Source organism: Ciconia boyciana, chromosome 2, assembly GCF_034638445.1.
Source record: "Ciconia boyciana chromosome 2, ASM3463844v1, whole genome shotgun sequence".
In the NCBI taxonomy this organism is placed as follows: domain Eukaryota; kingdom Metazoa; phylum Chordata; class Aves; order Ciconiiformes; family Ciconiidae; genus Ciconia; species Ciconia boyciana.
In genome coordinates, this window is record NC_132935.1 from 96,830,961 (window position 1) to 96,851,435 (window position 20,475).

At 39.0% G+C, this 20,475-nt stretch overlaps 1 protein-coding gene across 1 annotated transcript in view; it reads right to left on the reverse strand.

The window, feature by feature from the left end:
* The window catches only part of LOC140647234 (uncharacterized), a gene marked incomplete at its 5' end in the record, with an annotated part of 149,875 nt that overhangs the window by 24,624 nt on the left and 104,776 nt on the right, over positions 1-20,475 (reverse strand). Inside the window, 3 exons of the mRNA XM_072851597.1 lie at positions 8,930-9,089; positions 14,224-14,387; positions 19,004-19,256. Of these exons, the coding sequence (XP_072707698.1) occupies positions 8,930-9,089; positions 14,224-14,387; positions 19,004-19,256 (577 nt within the window). The remainder of the gene's footprint in view (positions 1-8,929; positions 9,090-14,223; positions 14,388-19,003; positions 19,257-20,475) is intronic.

The window sequence follows — 20,475 nt, forward strand, 5'->3', positions numbered from 1 at the left end:
GGTCACAAATTATCTAGATGCAAGGAGAAAAAACTATTTGACTGAGAAAACCTTGATGTGGCACTTGCAGAGTTCTGTTGTGAAAACATCTTGAGGGCAATCAAGTGCCATTAGCACATGTCAATGAAGCTTCCCATGAATTACTACAAAAATTACAGTTAAGTGTACTCCTCCTCCATCACTGTCCGAGCTCTCTGACGAAACAGTTTGGAGATCTGTTGAAGTATTACAGAAATTAACACCTTTCTGCCACTATAGTAATCAGAAGGATGTCAGCAGACAATGAATTTAGTCCATCTGCACTAACGCCTTTACAAAATTCATGTATTGATTATAGGATTAAAATGATTTGTTACCATTCACTCTGGAAATACTATATTGTGAATATAATGGGGATAGCAAAGGAGACTTGAATAAATCAGTTGTCATTGAAAAGAGAAACAAAATACATGTTTTCTAAAAGCAAGATCATGTTTACAACCTCCCTAAGTAAATTCCGTGGAGTTTGACTAAATCATTTTGTTTTCAATTTATAGTCTTATCATATGAGATATCACATGGAAGCCAAAAAAGAAATGCTGTAAGTAGCTTATAATACTTGCCTCTGCATAGTTTGCCTTTCTTTTAATCTTTTTTTATTCTATTAACTTATTGTCATGCAACTTTCGGATTCAGAGAAGCTTGCATAGCTGTTTGGGTTTTTTATCCATTTTTCATCTGTTTTTTTTTCTTTAAGATGGGATACAACATGGAATCAAGGAAGTCCTGTGCAGTGTTACTCTACTGGCTCAATTTCTAATTCCTTTTTCATAAGTTTACTTGTTGATTATATCAGTTCTATCATTGTTATAATTTATTACAAGGCTTCTTTTTGTGTGCACATCTGTTTAAGCAGTTCCACTCATTAGACCTATCCACCTAGGCAAAAGAAGCTTTTCCTTTACCTAGGCTGCATTACCTTGTGTTCCACAGCTCGCACATACACACTTTGTGACGAATTACTAATCAACTGTTGTGAGGTTTAATGGCATACCTGGGTATGGTCAGCCATAGTTGGCTATTCCAGATGCTTCCAAACATCCACATTTCCCCCTTCTTCTTTTCACCGGCCACTCCCTGTGGACTAAATATTCTAAAAGAACAGTGAGTGAAGTGTTTTAGAACCATCTGGCCAATTTGATCCTACACAGTTCAAGGCCTCATCATTTCATACAGAAATAATTTTATTTTAAATCTAAGAGGCAACGGAATGCTATGTTCTTGTCTGACCTTACATTTTGCTCTATTTTCTCTAACATCCCATTACTGGGCTGAGCCTTCCCTCTGCTCATCTCATGACTTTCAATCTCTATTTAATCTTCAAAAAAAATACAGACTCTGCCTTCAATAATTTATCCCAGATGAGAATCTGACCTTATATACACAGATCACGTAGAAGTTCAGTGAGACATGGCCCTATTTCCTCCCTTCTGCTTTGCTTACACAGACAGATGGTAATTCTGGCCCTAATGAAGTCAGTGCAAGTTTTGCTGTCAACTGCAAAGGGGTCAAGGTTTCCCTCCTACAATTTCTGTAGCAGATAGGTGGTTATTTCCTATTGCCTAGTCTTGTCATCTCAACATGCTGAACTGAACTGTCCTGGACTAGTGGGGTGGTTTACTTGTGCATTACCCCAGATCAACATAGTGATTTATTCATACTGGCGCTTAAGGAATTAAATTCTATATTACTGCTAATTTTTCTGGATATGCTCAAAGTCAGTTTTGCTACTGCTTTCTAGTCTCCTATGCTACTCTTACAGCAAACTTCGTTTTGATTCTTGGTAGAATCTAAATTGCTGGAGACACTGTACTGAGAGCTCCAGCGAGCAGCTTAAAAATTGTTTACAACATGGGTTAAGGTTAGGAAAAAGAAACCTGATAGAGAACTCACAAAATGCTAGGCTTCTAAAAGATCACTGAAACTAGTTTAGAAAAAAGAAACCACAAATCAAAATTACAAGACCATATCTGCTACTGCAGCTTGAGTGATCTCAGCCATTTGTTATTTTTTAAATATATAATACAGACTACATGAGGTAGAACTTACATGTATAAGGTATAACTCATAGTCAGAAAGAGTTTGCAAACAGAAGAGTGGACAAATAAGAAGGAAATTTACACTTTCTATTCTTTTGCTTTCTCAACATGTTTTCATTTCTGCATTTGCAGACCAGTGATATCTAATTCAGCAATTTGAGAAGAGGAGAATTCTTTTAGGGGAACCAAAAGTAGCATGATTGTATAGCTACTTTTTCCCATCAATTTCTCTTACCTGGCATTTCTTTCGATTTCTTTCAATTTTCCTTGGCATGGTTGTGTCTTCTGCACAAATTCCTGAACCACTTTCTCCTATGACCACCTTAGTTTTTGCTAACTTTTTTTTCAGGACCCCACAATTCTGTACTATGGTATTACTCCTTCCAGCTCATTTCCTCAATCTTTTTTTTTGTAAGCCAAAATACCCCTGCAACTTTTCACGTATCTTTTGGAAATCAAGCTTCCTGAAAGGCAACGGCAAAATTTCTCTTTGTGTTCATGGGAAAAATTCACCCTGCAACTTAAGAGAGATCAAATTTAAGATTATCAGATCTATTAGGTTCACAGAGACAGATTAATGTTCTTGTTCTAAATTTGGCCTGATCTCGCCATCCATTTCTAGATGTTGTCTTTCTCCAAAAAGAGGCAAGAAATCGCACTCAGAGTAGTGCTAAACTTTAAAGCAGAAAATACACCAATTATGTTGTCAGTATTTTCTTTAGCCTTTTTTGATCTACGGTACAGTCTCATTATACAAGGGGAACCAAAGAGCTTGAGTCTGGGATCTTGGATCGGGGCAGGGTAGGGGACCCTCCTTTTTCTGTTTCTAACATCCAGCTGCAAGAAAGCGATGTGCCTATTTCCATTTCTCACTACGCACTATGTGCCATGCTTTCCTCAGTGTAGCGCCGGCTCAGAGGACTTCAGTCTTTGCCCTTGGCTTCTCCCTATCCATCATCCACCTGTCTTTGCAAGCAGGGTCCAAACTCCAGCACGGGAGCAAGCTCAAGACCATAAGGAGAGACAAATTACAGTGATCTCAGGTGTGGTACCGCCTGGCTTCAGCAGCATCCAACCTGTGGCCAAGCAGCTTTGCTGCAGTACAGAATACCTGGAGGCTCATGAAGCTTCCTCTAAGACAAGATGGAAAGTTAACCTCCTCGCGCCAAATGGGTTAAATGACTTGCTCTCTGCCAGCTCTCGTAACGCCAACACGTCCAACATCGGTTTCCTCTCTTGCCACTGCTGATTCCACTAGCAAGGGCAGGATTTTGCCCTCAACTATTCACAAGTAATTAATGCATTATTGAACAGGAATAAATAGATAGCAATTAAATAACAAGTATTAATGACTTATTTATTAACATATTAATAGTTGGCCTGAAAGTAATAAATGCAAATTAGTGTAAAGTGGTACCAAAAATTGTGTCGATAATAGGCCCTGAAGTAATCTTGTGTGTTCAAGATAATTACAAATATATTTTCCTTTCAAAAAACTACTGCCGGGTAATTTTTTATGGTTTGCTATAATATCATTTTAGAATTAGAAAATTAGCCTTAGTCTCATTAAAATAATTTTGCAGTGCATCAGGCTTTATTTCAAGTGTAAGTTTCACATTATCTTCTTGCCTATAGAGCTTGCATTTTTTTTTAGAAACCCTCTCTATGCACAAAGCTTTTGGGCCTATGCTTGATATACTAATGGTGTTGTTTCAGCTTACTGCTTGTACAACTTTTCTCATCATTAGTATTATTATGTAAAAAGTCCCACTGCAAGCAGTGGTGGTACCTTGAGGGCTAAATACAGTGAAAATCACTGAGGACCAGATTTTTTCCTTTTTACCCCTGCTGACAACAATTCACCTGATAAATAGTTCAGAGGCTTTAAACATGAGCACAGCGATGCACTGGGCACTGCATACCTAACAACCCCAATCCAGCCACAACAGACCCCATTCAGAAAACAACCCCTAGTCAGAACCTGTTTTACTAGAAAGACTTTCCTCTTTTTTTTTTTCTTTTTTTTTTAAACTCTTATCTGTTTGGGCAAAAGAAAACCCCACTTGATACTTTGGCTCTGAACTGTCACTTAACTTTGGGAAACTGATTACTTTGTGAGGACAGCAAGCCATTGTCACTTTTATCACATCTACCAAAAAAAAAGGGTGGCTAAAATCCAGAGTCTGGACCTCATCACTGATCTGCTGTTATCAATGGCAAGTTAATGTATTCCTGTCTGCCACTGGTCCTGATATTCCCGATTCTGGAATTTGGCATACACTTAACATATGCACATCTCCAATAAAAGATCAGTAAATATTCAGCTCTGCCTCCATATTTATAACAGGTTGAGAAATCAGGGTCCAGGCTTCTTCCTAGCAGAGGATGCCCAGAACACTGTTCCTGCAAGTGTTTGTCTCTACAGATGTTTCTGTCTGCCTCTGTAGGTGGTGTTTTTACTTCTTTGCAGCTTTCCTCATTAAAGGCATTGTAAATGACTTCTTCCAAAATAATCAAGTGTGTTTCTGTATGGTAGGGGACTTGGGTGGCTCTCTCCCTACAGTGCCTTCCAAACCGCTACATAAATGTGATTGTGGCTGTGTAATCTGTGTACCTGGAAATATAATTCGTTTTGTTGCTAATGAAGGTCCTACGGCACAAATTTATTAAAGGTATACTTTTCCATGGGATAATAATTGGGTCGATAGTATTAAACTCATAGGCTCATTATTTAATTGCAAGGGCAGATTATGAATACAGCTTCTAAAATGTATTTTAATGAAAAACACTACATCCTGACCTAATCATATCAACCTTATGCTATCTAATTAAGGATGCAAAAAATCATTAGAGTTGCAAAATATTAGTTCCAGCTCCATCAGGCTGCTAGCTGCCCCTTCATGAATATATATATTTTTTTACTCTATAATAAATAGTTAATGAGCTAAAAATGACAAAATTTGCATGTAGGCAAATTAGTTTAATAGAGTGATGTCTTCCTAGTCTACAGAAAGTGACCTTTTTCCTATCAAAAGAATGACTAAAAATACTTTGAAATGATGGCATGGATGTCATTCCACAAATGACAAATCGCTTCTCTGAACAATATAAAAATTATAAAATGCAATAACCTTAAATTCTCATCATACTGTAAATGTGTCCTCTGCTGCTGCATTTATCAATTTAATAAAAGGAAATTAAGCATATTATAAAATACCCATTTATGGGGCAATTTTTAATCCAGGGAATAAAAATGAGAAGCACATGGTTAATAGCAAGAAAATATTGCAAAAACGTAGACCTATTTTTTCCAGAAGGTTTGACTGACTATTTACTTGAATGACCTCCATTTAAAATATATTTTTTATATGGAGTGATGTAAGATATGGCAGTCTCATGCTTCCCTTTATAAAAATTGCTCACAGTTAATTTGGTATCTTATTTAAAAATTAACACATTAATAATGCACGCAATAAGGCCTAGTGATGTGTCTTCCATACTGATTACTTTGTACAATTAGACATACAAAAAGAAAGGGACAAGATAAATACCTTATGCAAATTCACAGCAGAAAAAAGGGTCTTTCAGTATCTGCAATGCCTAGGAGCATAAAAGACCTGAAAACATGGTTCCTAATCTTGCAAGGTGATGCTCCATGTGGAGAACATGTTTCTGGAATGGAGCAAGTTTTTACTACAAAACTAGATTTGCCAAAGAGCTAACGAAACTTGGTTTGATGGTTCTCTTTTCCATCGAAACAATATAAACAAGAAATTTGAGTAGAAGGGGAAGATTTCAAGTTACTGAAGAACACTGGTTGTATTTTCACAGTATTCGTGTTTCATATAGATGGCTTGGGAGTTTTGTACAGTAGTCTCCACTCACAGATTTTCCTCATTGTGAGGCAGATCCTGTGCCCAGTGAAGTAAATGACAGAGATCTGACAGATGCCAGGGATACAAATTTCTGCACGCTTTCTGCATTATTCCTGTCTCCTTATATCACATAATCTGCACCAGTATGTCCCATAGAGATCAGAAATGTTTAACACTGTCACAGCCTGGCATTTGGTTAGGGCTGATATAAAGGAAAAGGCACAAAATTCATACATATGTAGACAGAATAGGAATCAGAAACTTGGGGACTTAGGGTAAAGGCAAAAGTGTGCATCACTCCACCGTGTTGAACAAAGCACGCAGTGCTCCCTAGACAGCATGGGGGAGTCCTCCCTCTGACTGCACCCTCCCTCCTGCTGGATCTGGCTGAGGCGGGGTCCATTTTAAAGGATCTCAGAGTAAGATCAGGTACTCTCATTTCAATATGGCATTTCATACATGCCAAGCTGCATATTGGGAGCAAAACTAGGCATTTACATAATGTCTACAGGTATGGATCATATTTTTCAATGTTCTGTCATCTGAAGTATGTCTTATTGTAGCAGTAGATATGCTCCTCTACTCCGCTGTGATGACACCCCAACCTGGAGTGCTGCGTCCAGCTCTGGAGTCTTCAGTACAAGAAAGACATGGACCTGTTGGAGTGGGTCCAGAGGAGAGCCACGAAAATGATCAGAGGGCTGGAACACCTCTCCTATGAAGAAAAGCTAAGAGAGTTGGGTTTGTTCAGCCTGGAGAAGAGAAGGCTCTGGGGAGACCTTATTGCAGTCTTCCAGTACTTAAAGGGGGCTTATAAGAAAGATAGGGATAAACTTTTTAGCAGGGCCTGTTGCGATAGCACAAGGGGTAATGGTTTTAAACTAAAAGAGGGTAGATTTAGACTAGATATAAGGAAGAAATTCTTCACTCTGAGGGTGGTGAGGCACTGGAACAGGTTGCCCAGATGTGGATGTTGTGGATGCCCCATCCCTGGAAGTGTTCAAGGCCAGGTTGGATGGGGCTTTGAGCAACCTGGTCTAGTGGAAGGTGTCCCTTGCCCATGGCAGGGGGGTTGGACTAGATGACCTTTAAAGGTCCCTTCCAACCCAAACTATTCTATGATTCTATGACAATCCAGATTTCTTCCATTCAGGGGCAGACTGTTTGTAGACAGAGAAGTAATTTTTCTTTCCATTCTTTTCCTTTTGTCTTTACTCCCCATCCTCTCCTTCTCCTCCCCCCCGCTTTTTTTCTCTCTCCCCCCCCCCCATTCAGCCCTTTCTGTACTGCTGCAAGAAATGATACGCTGGTAATTTCATTAGAAACATATTCAGCACATGAAACAGAAAAGTAGTTGTTTGCAGTTGCCTCATCCACCGCTTTTTCCATATGGCATTGGTAGTCGTGGCATGTAAAATGAGGCCCACTATATATATTCTTTGTTTGACCTTACTTAACATGTAACAAAGGTAATAGAAACCAATCATCAGTGGCTATGCTTTGACTTACTGTAGAAATTTTTCAAGTGCAAAAAAAAAGGGTAATTTTGCTTACTGCGGTAAAGCAAATAAGTGCTATCTGTATAAAAAGTGGGGGTGTCTGAGACAGGTGGCTGTGGTAGCACATTCACTCATTCATACTTTTTCCCTCCCCTCTGTTGAAATGCAATGTGGTGCTCTGTGCTTTCCCACAAAAATTAAGCTTACGGAGTATCTGTTTTTTCACTCAATTGGCACATTCACCTTTTTATTTTTCCTTTCAGGGTCCAAACTGTCATCACGAAAAAAAGTGGAAAATAATTACAGCTGTGCCAGATGTTTATAGCAGTGACAACTAAGGCTATATATTTATATAAACTGCTGATCTTTCAGAGGTAGCTATAGAGACTCAAAAAACCTGCAGACCCTAATATGAAATCACTTGTTCCAGTGGGTTAGAAAAGAAAACAAAACAAACAACTCATACATACTTAAGAGGACTAATTTCCTTCCTATCTGGAATCTGTTCATTTTTACATTGACGCAGGAAAGTTACTGAACAAAACATTGTGTACAGAGGCACTCATGGATGTATGAATCCAATTGATGAGCACTTTAACAATTGTCCAAGAGCTGTTTTATAAGATAGTCCTATGGGAATTAATAATTCTGATGCAAAGCTAGACAGCAAGGAAGAAAATGTCCCTTACAGAAGGAAGACAATGACCCTCACAGACTACTGACCATGTTACTTCTGTTATTTTCAATTCTCTGAAAGAAATTATGACCAGAAGCCTCATTTGTGGATGGGATCCCCAATACTGAACACTTTGCAAACACAGATATATCTCCTGCACATCACACCTTAAAGTCTGTATATGGGACTAGAGCCTAGTGACTTAATGGAAAAGAAAGAGGAATTATTTTGATAGCCAAAGTAGAGCAGATGAACTTCAGATCTTTCCTACCTCCCCCTGCACATTTCCAACTCAGCCCACTCCTCTGGGCAATCCTGGAAGGAAAGGGCCAGGAAGGAGAGCATGGCTATCACATCTGACTCACCAAACTCACACCCCCTCCTCAGGGCAGACCCATCCATGCCCTTGAAGGGAGAAAATTCGATTTGTCCATGGAGCTCCCCAGTTTGCTGAGCTGGCTGAGAAATTATCTGGTATGGTACCGACATTTAAACAAGTAGCAAGTCTCTACGACCCAGTCAAGAATCACCAGATGGCATAGATAATTTTTGACATCAGTGATGCCGCTAAGCCTTTGGATACTAAGCAGATTGTAACCCCTCAAGATGTTCAGACAATGCACATACAATCTTCTCACAAAATTCTCCTGAACATGCTTCTTAGCTTCTCCATTCAAAGAAGCACCCTAAGAATAATTTTCTTGTATATCTAGGTCCTTTTAGTTAATACCCAGAAACACAAGGTATTAATTTAGACCAGTATGTCACAGACTCCTTTTGGAGACTCTGTTTGCCACTCACCATCCGCCTTTCACCATTGAATCCTCTCCACTGCTCAGCCCTCTTCATAATGTAGCTCAGCTCCTGACTGGAAATCTCCAAGTCCAATGGAACGAAGAATGTGCCTTCCTCGCCATGAATGCGTTGAAATACATCCAACAGCCAGCCTTCGCTATGTAGCCTAAGGATAGAAATGACACATCTGGTTCTTCTTTGAAAGGACTCTTCATGCAAAAAAGAAAGAGGTGTCTTACCCTTTTGTAGACTTCTAAAGCTTGGTTTTCCCTTCATGACTATATTCTCTACCCATGAGTAAGAACCTTCTTTCCCACAAGTTCTCCAACATACAACCCTCCCCAGCCCTCTGGAGACTTTACAATACCTGAATCAAATCACATAAACTTAGGCAGCAATTTCTTTTAATTATTTCAAGACATTGACTTCCCAAAAAGACCCTGGTCTTCCTTTCCTTCAGAAATGCCCAATGTCTGTCCTTAGCATTGGGCTGGGTGACTAGTTCCAGTGCTTACACAGAGTACCTCAGTTAGACATGAATGGAAGTCCTGCTGTGCCAGGGTTCAATAACGGGCAACACCATGTAGAAAGGAACTACTCACCATTTTTTTCAACCCCAAGCCTGAAGTCTATACAATCTAAACTTCTCTTGATGTTAGAAAAGTTCATTTCGTTTGTTGGCTTTGTTTTTCTATGACATTTCTGTGCTGTGGTAGGGAATTAAATAAGCACTACGCAGTAAAATTCTCTACCACAAGAAAGGCTTGCTGTGTGGTATTTCTTAATGTAGGTGAAACCAAGAAATATTGTGAGGCTTTTGGAAAAGCCTAGTGTCACATTTTTAGCCTTAGATGAACTTCAAAACTTCAAAACATTGCTGTTTAATTCAAATGGAACCTCTTCAAGTTCATCTCTTTCTCATTCTACTTTTATTCCAAAACCAGGGGTTCAGAAAATAAAGATCAGAAAATCTGGAATCTCAATCTTGGATATTGAACTGAGGTCTTTCCTTTTGTACCTTCTCCCAAGCTAATACGTTATTACAATTCAGCTGTTGCTTGGTGCCAATCTCAGCTTTTCTGTCCTTCCCAGAGACTGGCTGGGTAGTCATGAGAAGCGCAGGGATTGCTGTGTGGCACTGCAACCAACAAAAAGTCCAGATTCCTGTGGAGCTGTATAGGTCCTTCATTTCTTGGCAGGTGGGAGAAAGAGCACACGTACAGCTCCTCTGATCCTCTGAACTCTCATCCTTCTCATGTACAGCAGCACTAGACACAGTTCTTGTGGCTGATCCTTATTCTTGGGTCTTGTATTGGCATGTATGTGCTAACCAATGTGTGTGTGGGTTCAAGTAAATCAGAATGAAGTTCACATTTACACTAGCTCTACATCTCACCTTACAGTGCACACAGTAATTGCAGAGAAGCACACTCAATAAGCTGCTTAGTACAATTAGTGGAACAGAAATACCAACAGACAGTTTTTCAATTTGATCTCAGGAGGAGTTTTAGCTCTCTCTTCAAATGGGAATATGTACCTTAGGGTCAAGCTCTATATCCAAGAGTTTCTGTGATGGAGTAGCTATTCTGATACTGAAATCTAGCAGCTTGGCTCAACATCAGATTAGGGACTTATATCTCCTGCTTTGCTGCTAAGGCGCTCTCTGTACTTTTTTCCCCACCCTTCTTTTTTGAAACATTCCTTTTTGAAGCTGCAGCCCTCAATTTGCTGTAGTTTCCAAGATGTCACTTTGGGATTCTCTTCTCAAAAGAGGAGAGCAGCTGGAAGATAACCTAATTGAGATGTAGGTAGCCCTGGGAATATAAACAAACTGGCTACCAAGAAATAATAGAAAAAGCTCTAAAGTGTGAAATGCAAATCAGTGCTAAGGCAGAGTAGGATACTGAAGTATCTTAAAACACGCTACAGAGGAGATTTTTTAAAAATATCTAATACCCTTCGTGGAGTAATTTTCCAAATTCCACATCATCTTCAAGGAAAAGTTTGTCTCTTAATCCCTGGATCTACATTAGATGTTCTTTTGACACAATAGATGCATTTATGCAAACATTGACTCGTAACTCAGAATTATCTTGTGCTTAGTTGAAAAACTAGCAATCAAGCTGGTGGGCTTTCTGGCCTTCCACTCATCTTGAAACAATAATATTCTGTGGTGTTCGTCTTCGAAATTCCAGGTCAGCAATTTAAATTACTTGCCACTTATCTTGCTAAACAAGAAAAAGACCTTGCCATTTATTTAAGCTCACTTAATGTAACATTCTTATTTCAAATGAAGTAAAATTTAATGCAGTTAAATTACTGTCTATTTGCTGCCATAAACATTTTCTATATGAAGATTTTAAGCACATGGTTATAAACAATATAATTAACTTTGAATTAATTAAGAATCATGAAGCCTGTCTTCCAGCTTTGTTCCTTTTGCCCAAAAGTACTCAGCCTGCTCCTGTTACCTGCTTGAATTTCTTTTCTTTGTCATGAAAACTAATGAAACACTTATTGTATCTTAACATGGCTTCTTATAAATATGACAATAATAATTTCTATTGCTAATGCAATAAAGAGCAAAACAAAATTCAGATGCTATTTTCTAGAGCTATGAGACCCAGTATAATACCTTACAAGTTCATTTATTTATCAGAAAGAACAGAAAACATTGAAATGATTTGCTATCCAGAGTCAGATCAAAAAATGGACTTCTCAAAAATTTACACAAACCAAAAATTGAAGGGTAGAGTGGTTTAAAACAATTTATTACATCTTCACTTGAGCCCTTCTCATCCTTTTTTGGAAAACAACTGTAAAAAATATAAAAATAGTTATGCTGTTAACATTGAAAAGTGTAGATTTTTTAATCTTTTCACCCCAAAATATTTCAATACCAGGAAACTTAGACTCTTTCCAGCGGATGCTTTTAGTTGAGAAGGGTCTGTGTTTTCTCACAGTGCAGAAAACATTTCACCAACAAATTTCTGACTGTTTCTAATGTCTAGTGGAATTAAAATGAAGGAATTGCAACCAGTGCCACTTCATTTTTCGAAAAAGTAATTAGAATATCTCTCCATGCTAGTTGTACTACAGACTCCCAAGACACCCAAGGGGAGACAGATTTATTGAGGTATGTTGGTTTATAAAGACACAAATAGATGCCTACTGCTGTTTATCCCCTGCCCATGATTTCATTAGCTTCCTGGTTGTTCATCAGTGCTGCCATGATGCTTTCTAGATGTGGCAGAAACAGACACTTCCCCTACTTGCTTTGGTGGTCTGGTGGGTTCATTGTTCTTATCCCTTTTTTATATTCTGCTGAACACTTCTGTTAAATGGCAAATCGCTGAGTAATTCTAACCAATGGCACCAACTCCACTGTCCAACAGCCAAGGTCTTCCCTGTGGACTGGTGTCTTCGGGCACAAGAAGACATCCCTCAATATTTATATTGGTTTACTTTACAAGAGAAAGATGTGGTGGATGCCTGTGTAAAAAATATATGTTTTCTGAGTCGAGCAATGTTACATTTGAATATCGTTGAGATGTAACACCTGAGAAATATTCACACAAAGGGATACTACTGCCTTGGTTATAATACTATTTTGTCTTGAAAACAAATGCTGTTATATCAATATTCAGGAAACAATGTTATGAATTACAAAGATGCTTTCCTTAAAAACATTTTTAAAAGTTTTAATGCTATCATTAGTGGCCTGACAGTGTGCTGCTCGAGAGTCCTAGCCAGGTCCAAGGTTCCCACTGTATTGGGCTGTGGACACACAAGGAAGAGAAAGTTGATCCAATTTCAGAAGCTCATAGTATAACTTTACTCTGCAGAGACTCCAGTATTCAAAATGTTTCTTTTTGTTGTCAAGCAAAGAACTTCAAAGACCTTATGCACTGTAACAGGTTTTGTTATCTTCCCTTTGCTTTTGTATTTTGCTATGAATCATTTTTAAAATGTGTCGTACTAAGACAACTTTTTTCCCCTAGTAAAATTCTCCCCCCACCCCTTTATTGGCAAACATTATGGGAAAATTGATCCAGAAGGAAAGGAACCTTTGATGATCTTGCACCTGTTCCCCAGACAATGAAGATGTTGGTAATATTCTCATAAAAACCTGCCTTACAAATGTTTTAATTTAAATTAATTTTCCTGAGTAATAAACGACAGCAGCTAAAACTTATGAAGCTATTCAAAACTATTAAGTCAATGATTAAGAAGGCATTAACATCTCAAAAACTAATTAACTAGACTACCAGTACATTGGAGTTGTGTACAGCTTCCAGGAATGCAGGAGCTTTGAAATACTTTGCAGAAATTTAGATTGTCATTTATCTTTTTCTGCCTGCTGCAACAGAGTTTGTGGAAAGGAGACCGAGGGATGATTCTGTCAGATGGAAGGCGTACGCTGAGCTTTTCTTCTTACACCTGCCTGCATCTTGCCTTTGCATATGACTTTTTATTTGTGCTTGCCACCACTCAGTGTTCATCACTGGGTGAATTGAGGGCCAGTACAAAATTCGTAGATGCTATGATTCTGCATTATAGATGAGTCACTGAGGAAAAAGAAAATACACTTTTTCATTCAATATATTAGACAACCTATCTCATTCATTTTCGGTGTCCCACACCTGTCCCTATTGACTGTACAGCTAATGCTGCCTGCTAGAAAGGCGGCAAGAAAGGTACTTGGTCAAATTTCATGATGAACTGAATATTCATAATGGGCTAAAATAGTGGAAAAATTATTTGAATTGTCATGTCACTCAGTGGGTAAAAGCCTCAGTCACATCAAGTCAAAAACCCTGTATCATCAAAAGACTGGAAGACTCTGGGGGCCACTGGAGACTCAGAGAAAGATTTTGCACTTCACACCATATGCAGCTTTCTGAATTTTTCCTATTTCTCACAAAAACCCTGCTTGGAAGACTAAAGACAATGTCTTCCAAAGTACCTAAATAAAAGGTACACACACTTTAGAGCTTAAACCCTTGACACAGACACCATTCTCTGAAGCAAAAGGAGCAGAGGCTCTTAGACTCTATGAAAAATCATGATATCAGTTGTGTTCCTGTCGAGGAAATAAGTGGCTCCCTCTCCGACTCGCTGTGCCCACCAAATACCAGTGCATTAAAAGTTAAGCAGGAGCTAACCCCTCCTTAATTGCCTGCAATTCTTGGCTCCGGATATGTGACATTGATATGTCTTTTCTGACATCACCTTATTTTATCTTACAGAAGGGGCTTGAGCCTAAGCTCCTAAGGGAATAATGAGATAAAGAGACATACCTTAAAAAGTACAGGTACAACATTGTCGATGAGGTGATGAACAGGATTGTATAAAGCATCACAGTGATTAAGGCACCAGGAATCCCTGACTCCTCTGCTCTTAGAAAGACCCAGTAGAGCTTTGCAGCATCAGCAATGGGTTTCTCTACACTGTTCCCAAGTCGCTGTCATGGGGGAAGAAATCAACATAAGAAAATGCCAAACCTGATTACACTGTTTACCTATAGACACGAAAGAACCTGAATTTCTTTATAAGAAGGATTTAACTGTAATTTGTGGGGCACACAGCTTGAAGCTTAGGAGTCTGCTACATAGGATTTGAAATTAACCATGAGATGTGAAACAAACTATTTTCTGCCTTATTTTAGTACAACTAAAAGGTACCTATAGAGGTGGTTTATTGAACAAAACCCATGTCACAGTGAAAATACTCAATGTGGGTTTTGTTAGCATATTTCAGGAGAAGTGGAAGGGGAAGAAAGCTGAAATTTGCCTTATTTCAATGACCAGAAAGGCATAATATTGAATGATTTATGCTGTTGTTCTTAGGAGTGCTGAGTGAGCAGAAAACACTTGTGCCAGTGCATAATTCCAAACTGACCAGTCTCTAAAAGACTTGCCCTTGTCACAAGAAAAATGCTGGTTCCTACCAGACTCAGCAAGTTACATTATTTTGAACATGTGCACTTTGGAGGGTGTATACACACCAATTCCCAGCTTCAGATTGAGTCAGTGTTTGGTGCTACCACTGGAAAACAAAAGTAACCATCACGTTGTCTGAAATGCCAAATGGAAGTATCAGGGCATCTGCATGTGGTGCTAGCTGACACCTAGGATAGCTTTTCCAGTAGCCTTGCAAACAACAGCATCAGTCAAAGAAGGTAGTGGATTCACAAAGCTTCACTGAGACCCAATGAGGTGAGAAAAATGGAGAAAGCAACTACAAGTAGATCAACAGGGGACACCAGCAGGGTTTTGTTAAGTTTTGCCCAAAGGGATTGACCTTTTTTCAGTGCAAAAGAGACAAGTTCCCCCTTATGAAGCAGTATTTTAATTTATGTACATGCATTGTCAAGTCTGTTTGCAACATTTTAAGTCAGAAAATCAGATATTCCCTTCAGCCGCCACTCCTAGTGTCCAGTCAGTCCAGTTCGGGAAGCCATAAAGAACAGCCTGCAACGTTGAATAACCAACAAGCATCAGAATTATTTTATGATATAGCTCTCATTTAATTTCTTTCTTTCCTGAGAAAAAATAGAGACACGAGACCAACACCTCCGAAGAGATCTGACTGTACCGTACTCCCACTGCTGTGGTAGAATTAAAGATACCTCTTAACTGTACAAAGTAGCAACCATAAGTTGTATCCTTAATAGCTTCTCCAAAGGTACATGTCATATACCCTACTTAGTTATGCTATTAATAGTTTATGTTCAACTGCTCTGTAAACAAATAAATGTGTATAACTATTTTCATTCTGCTGAAGATGAAACAAATCTTTACCATGCTAAATATTGGTAAGGACCTAATATTCATAGAACTAAAATAGTAATTTAATTGGGAATAAGGTGGTTTGTGTATTTTTGCAAAGATTCACAAATAATCCTGAAGGTTTTGTAGCACTCTATGTTTCATTATACTTCCAGTAAAATATGTAAAAAGATTTTCCAAAAATCTATTATTTTCCTTTTTTTTTTCCCCATATCTAATTCTTAAGAACTAGCTACTGTATTGACATATTATTGCCCTCTGCTGGATCGATTTAGAAGAATTCAGCTACATATCATGGGTCTTCTACTGCTCAGAGCTAAAATAAATTCCTCTCTTCACTTTTTTCTTTTTAAAGTGACACAGTGACAGCTGTATCCATATTAAATCATGTTAACATATTTTGCAAAGATGTGAAACTACACCACCAAAAAATCGAGTACATATCATTCAGAGAGGCAGTCTGTGACCTTTAGGCTTCAAGAAACCTGCACTTCCCTGAACAACTTGCCTGGACTAATCCTTAGGAAGAGTCAAAATTTTCTCCCCATTTTTTGCTACCTTTGCAGTGACTTGCATAATAAAGCAAAGACAATTACAAGTCCAGTGATGAGCTGTACAAGGACTGAGATCCTTGAGTATATTTCTGTTCTCTCTCCACCCTTTGCAACACTGCCAGGTTTCTGTAATGGAAATTACAAGTCCCAGGAGAATGGTAATGTCATAGAAAGACTAGTCACTAATTCAGATCTGTCCATATTCTTTACAAAAAAGTTAAAATGCATTATCTCCTAGTTCTGTTCTATCTCCCTGTTCTACCCTCTTTTCTTGCAAAAAAAAAGCTGTCTGCCTCCACCATTTTCTTACCAAAGAGACTGTCTACCAAGGAAAATCCTCTGCACAGCAGTCACGTCCTGATATCCCTCCAGAGAGCCAAAAGTCTGAATGGCAAATAAGAATAAATTTCTCTCTTACCCGAGCAGTTCTTTCTAGCAAGGCAAAAACTGCATGGGGGAAGTGTACCTTCCTATCCATTTTTCTTACAAAGAGATTGTGTCAATCCTTCTGTGGTCCTCAAAGACATGATCCAAGGAAGGTGTCTTCATTTTAAATTGTTTCAATAATATCTGTCAATATCTGTCTTACGTACTTATCACACCACGGAGTGATAGTCATGTGAGCACTTTGCAGTATCTAATATTTTTTATGATGACTCGTATCCGTGTGGCTAAAGAGATGTTACCCTCTGCATTTTACAAGCTACAGGGAGACCAAGTGACTAGTCCTGGGAAAGCTCTGGCAGAACTGGAACTAGAACTGCATTCTCCAAAATCATAGGAAAGTTTCTTATCCCTGGAACATCCTTCTACAAGCTGATAGTCAATCAAGCCTGCAATCACACATTTGACAAAGTATCTCGAACTATGAGTTGAAACCCCCCAAACATGCAACTGGCTCTCTAGTCTTCCCCCAATAATAACAAAAATTAGTTAGTAAACAGAGAAACCTTTGTCTCCAGGGCTATCTGTCTTCTTTCATAAGTATTAAGGCCATTTAGGATACTAAAATACATTCTAGCACTAAAATAACTCATTACCCCAACACAACATTTTAAAAATGCTTGATCTAAAATAGATTGGCAAGTAAATCTGAAATAGCTGCTGAAAGAATGCCAGGGAAAAAAAAATTACAAATGCAATAATGAAAACACATGTAAGAAATATAGTTTCATTTTGGAAAGGATGCACACACTATATTGTGTAATATTTGAACAAATTAGTTTCTACCAAAGATAATCTTGGTGGGTAAAATTGCCAAATTTTCAGTATGAAGTACAGAGAGAGGTGTGCTGTTTTAACGCTGTAATGAAAAACTTAGTTACTTTATTCATATCTCACATTTCCCTCTGACCAAGCAAAGAAGTCCTATTTGAAATTGATAACAAATCCAGCCTGACTAGAACTGAACACAATTCCACTGAAGTCAATGGCAATGATTTTCTCAAAGCAAGTGTGGGAAAGACAAGGCAGACCTCAGCCTTTCCTCCAGTTTTTATGAATACCCCAGTATTAGCAGGGGGCGAAGCCTTTTAAATATTTACATTTTTCTAGCCTGGATATTGGGAAAATACCCCTTTTTCTCCTAGGAAAAAAATTCATCATCAGAATAATTACAATTAAAATTCAATGCTGTGCATGGTTTACACCATGAAATTAAAAAAAAAAAAAAAAACCAGCAGGCTGTCCAAGTGAAAACTACAGTGTGTTGCCACATGCTTAAAATATTGCAATTACCTCCCAAGCGAGCTCCAATTAAATTTCTTGAACAGCTGAATTTTAATTTTCAAAACCACTGCAATGGGAAACAGCATGTAAACAGTGCAAAATCACATTTTTAACAGGTCTTCTTAAAAGCAGAGCACTGGTTAGTGGATGAGGAACAAAGAGACCTGAGAAAACCTGATCCACAACAAGGACTGTGGATTACTGCTTGATCTGGAGTGAGCAACAGAAACAAAGATATCTTTGAAAGGCGGACAAGGGCAGAAGAACAGCAATACCATGGCCCCAGAAAAGCTCGCAGCCCTCTGCGCCCATCGAAAGGACCCCATGTCACCTACACAATGAGAGCCAAATCTGAAACGCATCTTCTGGGAGACTGGATGTTAGAGACTGTATTACCTTGGACGTGATAAAAGCCCCCGGCCACCAAAGTATAGATGGGCTACAGGGTGCACACATAGGCCCAGATAGAGTTGGGAGCTTTGCTCTCATAATTTTATGTGTGGTGAAGCTGTTCCCTTAAAGATGTCTGTCTTTCAATCTCACAAGTCTTTTTAGGTGTGCCAGCAAGTTATATTAACTACGTTGCATGTCAGAGAAGTGTACAATAACCTCTCCTTTTGGTTTTGCTATTTTTTTCAGTTTGTCTGTTTCAGCGCTTAGAAAAATCTGAAGCACTAATAATCAGGACTGCTCATTAACCCATCTCCACTAACAGTCAAAATTGCAGTAATCCTTTTCAAAGCAGATGCAATCATTCCAGTGGTGGATTTACTTTCTTATCTCCATATATGGCTTGTACAGTGCTCTTAATTTTATGCAGAAACACAGTGACTCCATTAGATGGGAATTTTGTTAATAAAAAGGTAATGTATAACATTATTATTTAATTTCTTTTTAACTTTCATGTTCCATTGCCAGGGGTGGAATTTCATATCTTTTAGTGATTCACTGAATAAAACAAACTTCTACGTCAAGGTCTCATGTCCAAGTTATTTTAAGTGACTTACCCCCAGGACTGAATCCACTATGAACACTGCCAAGGGGTCTAGCACTGTCCAGAGTCCCAGAGCTATGATAAACTTTGACAAGAAGGAAGGGAATGAGTCAAACAGCTGCTGACAGCCCCATCTGATCAGGACCATAAGAAGCAGCCCTGCGTTCAAGGTTAGGGGTCCCACCACAACCATGACCAACTCTTCACTGGTCTGCAGCAAGGAGTTCTGGTAGCACAGTTCAACAGTGTGAGGGAAAAGCTGGAATCTGTAAATAAAGCAAATGGAGAGAGTTTGTGCTCCTGGGCAAACCATTAAAAAACCATAGAATAATGCATACAGCACGTTGCATTGTAAAGTTGCATCCCTATCTTGGTCACAATCCTCTGACCAAAAACTGTATGAAACCACTCAAAAAAATTTTTTCTCCTCCTTCTGCCTCTGCATCCTTCGATGCCCTCTGACTCTCAGTTCAGTGGATGCACATCCAGGCCCTTGGGACTGTGCAGGCAGGGCTATAGGAAGAAGTTAGCTCCCAGAAGCACCAATGTGAGCACAGGCCCCAGGAGCCCACCCCTCTCTGCATACTGCAGCACCTCTGACACTGCACAAAGTGGAAAATGTGTCAAGGAAGACATAGCTTTTAGCATCGCTAAAGGGACTGAAAATGTCCCTCTTGACACCATGGGATGGTGGGATTTGAAAAGCTTGCACAATGAGCAAATTTGCTGGCACTGTAGGAGACAGGAACTGCATGGTATTGTGAGCTACGTACAGATGCTGACATTTAAGGCAAAAATTTCAAGCAAATCAAAGTGGCTTAAATTTTGCTCCTGAGTAGAGGTGAAGTGGTTTGATTCTCACTTTGGCTCTGACTTGTGAGTGCTACTACTGTATTTGGTGGGACTAGAGAGCGTTCAACTCAGTCTCTTCTGTGGACACACAGCTACAGATTTGGATGCTGATCCAGGGCATCTTGGCTTGCGAACATTATCCTTTATCTAGCTGACTGCCTGGGACAGCTGTGATTAGTGGCTTCAAACATGACCACCTCTCTCTCACACGTTGCTTCCTTCTGTTGTGTTTCCTTTGCTTTCACAGACTCTTGATGCTTGGCCTCCCAAAAGTTTTAATGCCAGATGGCTGAGCCCACCTGGTCTGCGCAAGGCCAGAAGCAAAAGATGTCTGGCTTTGCATTAAGATCTAGAAGACCACCTTAACAATACCCAGTGTTGTCCAGAGTCTGCTCAGACACCCTGTTCAAATTTTAGCCAGTGATCCCAGTATCACAGAAGACGCAGGTCACAGAGTTGCATGTTACTGGCTCCTATTGACTGATTCAGGTTTGCATGATGCTTTAAAGTGAAGAAAAGAAAAAAAAGGTTTCTATTGGAGAAATCTTCCCTTCCCTACGCATGACTGATCTTTTTTGCTCTGTAAACCCATTCTCTACCCCACAGCAACATATGGAGAACCAGGTATATATC